The sequence below is a fragment of the Hyla sarda genome, chromosome 11 (genome assembly GCF_029499605.1).
Source record: "Hyla sarda isolate aHylSar1 chromosome 11, aHylSar1.hap1, whole genome shotgun sequence".
NCBI lineage: Eukaryota > Metazoa > Chordata > Amphibia > Anura > Hylidae > Hyla > Hyla sarda.
Window position 1 is genome coordinate 53,504,623 of NC_079199.1, and position 11,662 is coordinate 53,516,284.

General features: G+C 43.0%; 1 protein-coding gene across 6 annotated transcripts in view; it reads right to left on the reverse strand.

The window, feature by feature from the left end:
• Window positions 1-10,622: 10,622 nt before the first annotated feature.
• KLC1 (kinesin light chain 1) overlaps window positions 10,623-11,662 on the reverse strand; it is an 89,393-nt gene continuing 88,353 nt past the window's right edge. For all 6 annotated transcript variants that reach the window (XM_056546763.1, XM_056546760.1, XM_056546758.1 and 3 more), the window contains one exon: window positions 10,623-11,090. In XM_056546763.1, coding sequence (XP_056402738.1) covers window positions 11,025-11,090 — 66 coding nt within the window. In that variant the 3' untranslated portion in view covers window positions 10,623-11,024. The remainder of the gene's footprint in view (window positions 11,091-11,662) is intronic.

Here is an 11,662-nt window from a genome sequence, read left to right on the forward strand (position 1 = left end):
TCAGCCCGACTGAGCTGCCGGGAACGGTTTACTTTCGTTTTCAGACGTGGCATTCAACTTTAATTGCCGCGTCTGAAGGGATAATAGCGTGCCACACTGCGATCAGTGCCGTGCGCTATTAGCCGTGGCCCCGCGTTATAGATCGGGAGCGGACTCATGACGTAACAGTACGTCATGAGTCCTTAAGGGGTACTCCAGTGGAAAGTTTTTTTTTTTTTAAATCAACTGGTGCCAAAAAGTTAAACAGATTTGTAAATGATTTCTATTTTAAAAACTTAACCCTTCCAGTACTTAGCTGCTGTATACTACAGAGGAAGTTGTATTTCTTTCTGAAGACTTTTCTGTCTGACCCCAGTGCTCTCTGCTGACATCTCTTTCCATGTCAGGAACTGTCCAGAGCAACATAGGTTTACTAGGGGGATTTGCTCCTGCTCTGGACAGTTTCTGACATGGACAGAGGTGGCGGCAGAGAACACTTGGGTCAGACAGAAAATAAATTCAAAGGGGAAAGACTTTCCTGTGGAGCATAAAGCAGCTGCTAAGTACTGGAAAGATTAAGATTTTTAAATTAATTTACAAATCTGTTTAACTTTTTGGCACCAGTTGATTTTGATTTTCTTTTCCACCAGAGTCCCCCTTTAACATGGGGTCATCAGACATATATCACATATCCAATGCATAGGTGACAAATGTAAATTGTAGACAAATACTAAGAAGACTGTCTAGTCAAGAGTACAAAACCAATCAATAAGCCAGTATCTATAAATGGATGCTTATGCTATTTATTTTCCATAGTGCTGGCTGCTTTTTAGCTCATGTGGATTACAGAAGGACTGCAATGTATGTACAGCACCTATAGGTAGTCTGAGACACATCTCCTGTCCGATCAGTTCAGGCTGCTGCTCGCTCCGGCCCCCTGTAGCACTAATCTCCAACCTGTGTTTGTGGATTAACTACAACCCCCAGCATGGAGGTATTTTTGAGGTTTGTAGTTTCACAATGCCTGAAGATCAGAGAGATGTAGAGACCGATGCAAATCAGACTGCTTCATATTAGGGATCGACCAATATCGTTTTTTTAGGGCCGATACTGATAATCGGTAGAGGTTAGGGACGATAACTTATAACGATATTCCGGTATAAGTGATCGGCTATTTATCCCCCCGCGACACCGCTGCAGATCATTGATTTAAAGCGGGCACTTTAAATCAATGCACTGCAGTGGCTTTTGCTGTGCCATAGGCCGCCACCACCCGCTTCTCTCCCCCTACCTGTCAGGCTGGTCCGGGCCATCCATCCTTCCTGTAGGGTCCGGGGGCTTCCGGGTGGAGGGTGAACCGGTCCGGGCTGTCTTTCTCAGTCAGTCATCTTCTCCACTCCGGACAGGCTCCGGCCTAGTACGCTGCATAGACGCCGCTGCGCAGTGACTCCCGTGCGCAGCGACGCACCTGACGTCATGGCGTAGTGGCGTCTATGCAGCTACTAGGCCGGAGCCTGCCCGGAGTGGGGAAGATGACCGCCGGAGAAGTACGACAGCCCGGACCGGTTCACCCTCCACCCGGAACGCCCCCGGACACTACAGGAACGATGGATGGCCCGGACCACCCCCATTACGGGTAAGTTTAATTTTTTTTATTGACTCGGAGGGTGGGGGAGGGGCCCGACCGGTATAGCAGTATGGGAAAAAATCCATACCGGTATACCGCCCAGCACTACGGTGGGGGGGGTGCGACGCGGTGCGGTGGATCGGGGGGGCGGTCGCAGTGCTGCGGGGGGGGGGGGGCCATTATCGGCTTATCGGCAAGGTAATTGCAGATACCGATTATGCCCAAAATCGTGATTATCGGCCGTACCGATAATCGGTCGATCCCTACTTCATATAATAGTGAATACTTGACTGCCTCTGGGTGGCATGACCTTAGTAAAGTTCTGCAATATAAGGCATTTAGTAAGGTTGATGTTGAAAGGAGTCATATTTTTAGGACACAAGTCCTAAAGACTACATTAGCCATACAACCAGCAGCCTTAAAAGGGGTACTCCGGTGGAATTTTTCTTTTTTTTTTTTACTTCTGTTAAAAAATCTTAACCCTTCCAGTACTTTACTTCCTGTGGAGCATACAGCAGTTGAGTTCTTTTCTGTCTGACCACAGTTCTCTCTGTTGACACCTGTCTGTCAGGAACTGTCCAGAGTAGGAGAAAATCCCTATAGCAAACCTCTCCTGCTCTGGACAGTTTCTGACATGGACAGAGGTGTCAGCAGAGTGTACATGGGTCAGACAGAAAAGAGGTAGCATCACATTAAGGGTAGCATCACATTTGCCATATTTTGCTTATTTTCTGCAGCTGATTTTGCTACCCATTAACTTCAATGGGTAGGAAAATATGCAGCAAAATATGTCACATGTGACGCTACCCTTCAGGCTAAGTTTCTACTTTTTTTTGTCCTGTGTTTTTAGGGTTGAAAAAAAATGGCAGTGCAATTTCCTGCGTCTGGCATTTTTTCAGCCATTTTTTTCATTTGTGTGGAAATTGCACCTTGGCAGTTTTTTTTTTTTTGGTAAAATTTGTTGGGTAACAAAAAAAAAAAAAAAAAAAGGATGCAGTAGTGATATAAAAATTATACATTTCGTTAAATACTAAATTTTAATTATTTTTTAATAAAGTGTGTTTGTTTCACTTTTTGTCTCTATTTTTTTAAAGTAGTACTACTACTCCCAGCATGGAACAGACTGTTCCATGATGGGAGTAGTAGTACCTGTACTAAGACATATTGCCCTGGGTGTCAGTTGTGACACTCAATGCGATCATCCATAATATAGCAGAGATGTGGAGCAGCTCTATACAGCGCTCACATCTCTGTCCTGTACTCCGGCCAGTGATGTGAATAGAACATCACTCATTCATATTTTCCGCCCAGAGTGGTGATTGGCCGGATGGTTGCAGCCAATCACAGCTCTCTGCGGGAAATATATGAATGAGTGAGTGGCCGGCAGGAGTATAGTGCAGAGATGCGAGCGCAGGAGAAAGCCGCTCCATCTCTGCAATAGACAAGATGATCGCATCGGGTGTCAGTAGTGATACCCGCTGTGATCTGTTCTTACCTGCAGGTACTACTACTCCCAACCTGGAGCACACTCTGCTCCATGCTGGGAGCTGTAGTACATGCATTAATAGACAGATCACAGCGAGTGTAACTTCTGACACCCACTGCGATCTGTCTATTAATGCAGGTACTACAGCTCCCAGCATTGAGTAGAGTATACTCCATGTTGGGAGTAGTAGTACCTGCAGTTAAGGAAAGATCACAGTGGATGTCACTACTGACACCCGCTGTGATCCTCCTGTATAATGTATAGATGCGGGTGGCCGATCTTCAATGGTCCCCTGCACCGACGTATATATACACATATTTCCCACAGAAATATGAATATGTGTATATATATATATATATATATATATATATATATATATATATATATATGTGTATGTATATATATATATATATATATATATATATATATATATATATATATATATATATATATATATATATATATATATATATATATATATATACACACACACACACACGTCAGTGCAGGAGACCATAGAAGAGTGGCCGCATCTATACATTATACAGGAGGATCGCAATGGGCGATCTATTAGTACAGGTACTACTACTCCCATCATGGAACAGTGTGTTCCATGCTGGGAGTAGTAGTACTACCTAAAAAAAAAAAAAAAAGAAAAAAGTGGGAAAAACACACACACCATTTTTATTATTGGTCGGCTACATTTTTAGGTCCCCGCCCGCCCACATAAATTGATCCCTGTTTTAAAAATGTATTAAAAATGTTGTTATAAAAAAGAAAAATTTTCATTTGATACAATTTTTTCCTTTACTATTGTATGATTTTTATTTTTTTATGGTACCCTACGAAATGTTATTAAAAAAAGGTATCACCATCACTTTTTTGGATCGCTAAAGTCCAAAAAAAAAAAAAAGAATATAAACCGCCTGCAAAAACGCCAAAGTTAAAACCCACATATTGTTTTTCTTGGCGTTTTTTCACTCCCATAGACTTCTATGGGAGAAAAACGCCACAAATTTGACAAAAAAATAAATCACCAGTGGCTCAACATGCTGCGATTTTGGAAAACCGCCAAGGAGCTGAAAAACGCCAAAAAAGAGTGAAAAAACTCCAAAAGGATAAAAAAAAATGCCAAAATTGAAAAACGCCAATTGGAATAAGAATTTTGCGATTTCTCATTGATTTACAGCTAACATCTGGCTGCAGCGTTTTTTTGGGCCGAAAAAACGCCATGCGGCAGAATTGGCGTCTTTCTTGGCGTTTAAAAAAAAAAAAAAAAAAGGAGAAACTTGGCCTCAGAGTATCTTTCAGTATCTACAGCTCTACCCTACTAATGCTAAGTGTCAAGGAGGCTGCGCCAAGTCACAGCATGCATGCCTCCTCCCTCCCCACCCTGAATAATTGATGTGTATGTCAATCAGCTACCTGAGAAGGTAGGAGCCATACATGCTACAGCTCGGCACCACCTCCTTGGCACACTAGCTCTGAGCATGAGAGCTGACAACATGTACAAACAAGAAAGTTGCAACAGCACTCTAGGTCAAAAAATGGAGGCTCTCAGCGCACTTTTTGATCAAAATGTGTCCCCCCATCCACCACGCGGAGGTGGCCTCATATCAGATGGGACCCTAACATGATAACTCACCTCTGCTGTGCTGACAACATCCAGCAAGTTCCTTTTGGCTTTTTAAAGGGATTCTTGTGTTTATAATAAATATCTTCAGCGGAATTTCAGATTTCAATGTCTGCCAAAAGAATGAACATGTGTTGGCACAATCTGCCCGATTCTACAGAGATGTCACATTTCAGAGCGGTCCTAGCACTGGCCAAAGATGTGAATTTGCGGAATGTCAGCCGGTGTTTTCTGGCAGAAATTCTGCTAATTTTCTGCCATGTGTACATACCCTAAGGGATAGTAACATAGTTTGTAAGGTTGAAAAAAGACCAGAGTCCATCTAGTTCAACCTGTATCCCTAATGAGTCCCTACTGAGTTGATCCAGAGGAAGGCAAAAAAAAAAAAAACCCTCATACTAGAGGTAAAAATTCCTTCCCGAGTACAAATATGGCAGTCAGAATAGATCTCTGGATCAACATGCTGTCCCTAAATATCTAGAATCCATAACCAGCAATGTTATTATTCTCCAAAAAAGCATCCAGACCCCTTTTGAACTCTTTTACAGAGTTCACCATGACCACCTCCTCCGGGAGAGAATTCCACAGTCTCACTGCTCTTACAGTAAAGAACCCCCGTCTGTGCTGGTGTAAAAACCTTCTTTCCTCTAAACGTAGAGGATTCCCCCTTGTCATAGATACAGTCCTGGATATAAATAGATCATGGAAAAGATCTCTGTATGGCCCCCTGATATAATATACATAGTTATTAGGTCTCCCCTAAGCCTTCTTTTTTCTAAACTAAATAACTCTTACTCTGACAATCTTTCTGGGTACTGTAGTCCTCCCATTCCCCGTATTACTCTGGTTGCCCGTCTTTGAACCCTCTCCAGCTCCACTATATCTTTCTTGTACACTGGTGCCCAGTACTGTACACAGTATTCCATGTGTGGTCTGACTAGTGATTTGTACAGCGGTAGAATTCTTTCCTTGTCGTAGGAATCTATGCCCCTATTGATGCACCCCATGATTTTATTTGCCTTAGCTGTAGTGACCAGTGTCGGGTAGCTGCTGCCAAGTTTACTATTAATTAAGACCCAAGTCCTTTTCCACATCAGTCGTCCCAAGTGTGCTCCTATTTAATACATAATCCCTGCCCAGATTTTTCCTCCCCATGTGCATTACCTTACATTTATCAGTGTTGAACCTCATCTGCCACTTCTCAGCCCAAACTATCCAGATCCAATTGTAACAGTGCACTGTCCTCTATTGTGTTTACCGCTTTGCAGAGTTTAGTATCATCTGCAAAGATTGCTACTTTACTATTCAACCCCTCTACAAGGTCATTAATAAATATATTAAATAGAACAGGACCCAAGACTGACCCCTGTGGTACCCCACTAGTAACAGTCACCCAATCAGAATAAGTGCCATTAATAACCACCCTCTGTTTTCTATCACTGAGCCAGTTACTTACCCACTTGCACACATTCTCCCCCAGCCCGTTCCTTCTCATTGTATGCACCAACCTTTTATGTGGCACCGTATCAAATGCTTTGGAAAAATCCAGATATACGACATCCAGCGATTGCCCATGGTCCAGTCTGGAGCTCCCCTCCTCATAAAAGCTGATCAGGTTAGTTTGACAGGATCAATCCCTCATAAAGCCATGCTGATATGGAGTCATACATTTATTTTTATCAATGTACTTCGAAATAGCATCTCTTAGAAAACCCTCAAACAAACTACATACAACAGTATAAATCCTAAGTATTGTAGGGGTGCTAATTTGGCTACCACATGTACTCCTTGGATATTGGTACTGAACTTAGTAATGACTGCTAACTCAGCATATAAACACACAACCTACAAAAAGTAGCTGAAGCAGATATATATTGCAACAAATTTTATTGATTAAAAAGACAACAATAAAAAGATGAAAAGGCATCTGATAAACGGACATCCCATATATCTCACTCTATTACAATATTAGAAATGTGTGACCCATTCTACATTAGTATATTACTAATAGATCGCCAAAGGCAATCCAATAAAGGCCCTGGAGATCCCAACCAAATATACTATACTATATACAGGACTTGCGGGTCCAAAATAATAATAATGAAGTGCAAAAGGAGGAAAAATCACACATTTAAAAACACTGTGTGCGCCTAACTGAAGAGATTAGACTTATTTTGGGCTCAGACAGCTCCATCATGGTTCGTAATTTGTAGGAGACACAACTAAGTTGGCGTCTCTTGACTACTAGTTGTTAGGGCACACAGCCATTAAAACCATAACACTGCCCCCCTCAACATTTCGCCACTGAAGTGGCTTTGTCAAGAGGCAATTGGGCAATGGCTCCCAGAAGAAGGACAGAGTTCTGAAACGGACGTAGGGGTGGACGTCTCCATATCACACTCTTTGCTTGTACATGTAGGTATAGGTGTTTGCTGCTAGTTATACTGCTTTCATGCAACTTTTCATGCACTTTATTCTGATATAGCACTTTGTTGTAAACTCTTATGCTGCTACTTATGTTACCATGTCCTAATGTAGAATGGGTCACAAATTTCTAATATTGTAATAGAGTGAGATATGTGGGATGTCGTTTATCAGACGCCTTTTCGTCTTTTTAATTAATAAAATGTGTTGCAATATATATATGCTTCAGCTACTTTTTGTAGGTTGTGTATACAACAGAGGTTAAACTAACAGGTCTGTAATTTCCAGGGTCACCTTTTGTCCCCCTTTTAAATATTGGCACCACATTTGCCATGCGCCAGTCCTGGGGAACAGTCCCTGTTACTATAGTGTCCCTGAATATTAAAAATAGGGGTCTGTCTATTACAACACTTAATTCCATTAGAACACGGGGGTGAATGCAATCTGGACCAGTTGATTTGTTTATTTCGATTTTTTGTAGGCGGCACTGTACTCCTTCCTGGGTTAGACAGGTGACCTGTACTGGGGAGTTTACCTTATCTCGCTGTATTTCACCTGGCATTTCATTTTCCTTGGTGAATACAGTGGAGAAGAATTTGTTTAATATATTTGCTTTTTCCTGATCCCCATTTATAATTTCTTCAAGGGACAACGCTTTCATTTTTGACCGTTTTGCTATTTATATAGTTAGCAGGACTTCCGTCAATAGTGAACTTAAGGGCCGCCAGATACACAGCCACCTTAGTGCCCAGCAGTGCCCTGTACAAATATTAAGTCCTCTACTTATAATACTTGAGGATGCCGCCATATAGTGTCTGCACTCAGAGTTAATATTGCCCTGTGCACACATAATGGCATGTAGAGTACTGCATGACATTTCTATAGTATCTAAGGGGGCAGATATGCTATGCAGGAGCATAGAAAAGCTAGCAGAGTGTCTCCCCTAACTTTTCCAGGCTCCTGAATAATGTATCAGCTTATAGCTGTGTGTGACAGTCAAACCCTGTAATGATAACAGGGTCATGAGTTATTACAGGGTCAGACTGTCACACACACACACACACACACACAGCTTTTCCAGGCCCCTGAATGGCATATCTGCTTGGCAACCACACGACCAGTTGGCCACAATCAGGCTATGTTCATATGGTGGAATTTCCACATGGAAAATCTCTGTGCTGACATTCCACCGACAGCTGAGCGCCCGCAGAACATGCCAGTGCTAGGACTGCTCGCAAATGCTCCATCTCAGACTGCTATGCATGTCGGTGGGGACTCCCCAGAAAGAATAGACATGACTATTCTTTCTGGGAACACCAGAATCTGAATTTCAGGTTGCATCATTGCATCCGATGCGGAAATTCTAGCATGTGAACAGTGCATTGAAATCCATGGGACTTTGATGCTGTGGAAAGCACGGGCATTCTGCTGTGTGAACATTGCCTTACAGGGACTACTGTATGAGTTGTGAAGTGTGCCTGTGCATAAAGTGACACACCTATAAGCAGATATGCCATTCAGGAGCCTGGAACCGCTAGGCGAGACGCTCACCTAACTTTTCTATGCTCCTCAATGACATATCTGCTGGTTTATCACTTTATGCACAGGTACACTTCACAAGTCATAAAAGTCCCTGTAAATTATGGGTGGTTGTAGTACTTAAAGGGGTACTCCGGCACTAAGACATCTTATCCCCTATCCAAAGGATAGGGTATAAGATGCCTGACTGCAGGGGTCCTACCGCTGGGGACGCCGTGATCTTTCACGCAGCACCCAGTTACCATCAGCCCTCGGAGCATGTTCGCTTCGGGTCTGATGACTGCCAATCACAGGGCCGGAGTATTGTGAAGTCACGGCTCTGCCCCCATTTGCCGTCATGCTCCGCCCCCTCATTGCAAGCCTATAGGAGGGGGCGCGACACGTTGTGCGAGTGCACGGTAATGGTCAGAAATTCATCAGGAGGGGGCTCAAAACAACAGTCCCCCGCAGGGCTCTACCCCAGTCTGTTTAATAACAGCAATTTGGGATTTGTGAGCAAATCGTTTTTCTGTAGCACATCAATGAGGTTTCATCAACTTTGCTGTTACTGTAAACACTGCCGATTCTTCTCACGGAAAACCCACAGCAAATCCTCCTTATGTGAACATATCCTAACAGCGCTGTATGAACACAACCTTACAACTGGTGTATTTTGAATCCGGCGTTGATTATTTCATTACATACAATACAAAGGGTTTAGACGTAAGCATTTATTTCAGTATTGAGGTCTTCATTCTTTTCTGTGAATAATCCACAAGAAAATAAAAATTTCACTTAAGAGATGAACTTTCCATTTCATAAAAGTGCTGGGCCCCCTGCAGGTAAGCCAGAGTACTTACAAAATGGAGCAATTGCCCACAACAACCAGATTACAGTTTACATTTTTGAAAGAAAAAGGTTTGAAAATTAAATCTGATTGGTTGCTATGGGAAGCAGCTCCATTGTGTCTACACCAGTTATGAATTTGTTTTCCTGAGCACCGTTCTATTATCCCGAGCTGTGAATGCTCGAGTAATATCATGGTATCAATGGAATCTCAGATTTAATAAAACATATTGGGCCTCAGTTATCATAGCAGTCTAAAAACTAAACCTCTGCCTTTGTTGCCCATGGCAATCAATCAGAACTTTTATTTCATTTGAAAATGATCTGGTAACATGTATGTTACATTGTAATTTGGTTGCTATGGGCAACAAAAATGTTTTTCTTTTAACTAGATAAATCTGATGATAAATTAACCCATTGGGCTTTATTTTTCAAAACTGTCTAAAAGAAGAAAAACCTGTCTTTGTTGCCCATAGCAAACAATCAACTTAAAGGAGTAGTCCAGTGGTGATTCAGTGGTGAGCAACTTATCCCCTATCCTAAGGATAGGGGATAAGTTGCAGATCGCGGGGGGTCCGACCGCTGGGGCCCCCTGCGATCTCCTGTACGGAGCCCCGACAGCCCGCTGGAAGGGGGCGTGTCGACCTCCGCACGAGGCGGCGGCCGACACGCCCCCTCAATACAACTCTATGGCAGAGCCGAAGCGCTGCCTTCGGCAATCTCCGGCTCTGCCATAGAGATGTATTGAGGGGGCGTGTCGGCCGCCGCCTCGTGCGGGGGTCGACACCCGCTATCTCGGCGGAGAGCCGGGGCCCCGTACAGAGATCGCAGGGGGCCCCAGCGATCGGACCCCCCGAGATCTCAAACTTATCCCCTATCCTTAGGATAGGGGATACGTTTTTCACCACTGGACTACTCCTTTAAGCCTTTGTTTCATTTAAACCTTCTCTAGTAAAATGAAAGCTAAGCTCTTACTGGTTATTACGGGTAACAGAGCTAGTTTTGATAAATTTGCCCCACTGTCGGTGCTCCATGGTCCATTACATAAAAACATGCGCAGTTCCAGTCCGGGCAATGTAAACAGTTATTTACAACAAAAATTATATCCCCCCCCCCCCCAGAGTGGTCTTCATTGTAACTTTGAGTCCTCCTCAACCCATGAACATGACAAAAATCCAACAAAGTTTCTGCCATTTGTTCGGCTGCTGTAACAGTGACCCCTTTATGCGCTTTCGGCATTTTATATATTATATTTCTACAGACAACAGTGCAAGCAGCAAATTATATACATCATACACACCTATAAATAAGAAGTTCTTTTTTAAAAATAAAACAAAAAAAAAAATCTAAAATTATACTAAATTTAAAAATTGTTTTCTGTCCTTTGGAAAGAGAAAAAAAAAAAAGTAAAAACAATCCATTATCAAACAGGAATAAGCTTCATGTATAGAGAGGGAGGGGGAAGCTTAGTCTCAGTGCGTTCTTCGTGGCGGCTAGTCCCTGTGCGCAGCTCAATGAGCCAGGTCAGTGTGACTAGCACTCAAACCTCGGGCTTCGGTCAGACAATTATTTCGCTCCTGCAAAAAAAGAAGCAAAGGAAGAGGAGAGACATCAATATTATGTTACCACAGATACTACAGGATGCATAGAGCTTAGTTAACCTCACACACTACAGCAACCCCCTATACTAAACCACAATGTTGTGCTGGATCCTTCCTACACCATACCATCACATCACCAAACCCCACAGTCTTATAATGGGGGTCCATCAGGTTCCATTGTGGTGTCCTTCATATTGACAGCAAGAATACTTCTGCACACACAGCACTATTCTTTCTGTCAAATCTGATGGAAATTGCATCGAGGTATCCAAATAGAGCCTCTGTATGTGAGCCTGCAATCTGCATATGGGAAAACTGACAACTAATAAGGCTGCCATTACAGCTCCTATGAGGTTGTTGTCGAGTTTTCCTTTGTTAGGCTGGGTGACACCTTGTAAATTTGAAGGTTATTTTACATTTGCTTTTCTTACCAAGAATACACTTAAAGGGGTACTCCACCCGCCGCTGGGGACCCCCACATTCTACCATGCATCACCCACCTGTAACGGCTTCCGGAACCGCTGGAGGCCCTCAGGCTAATACCATCC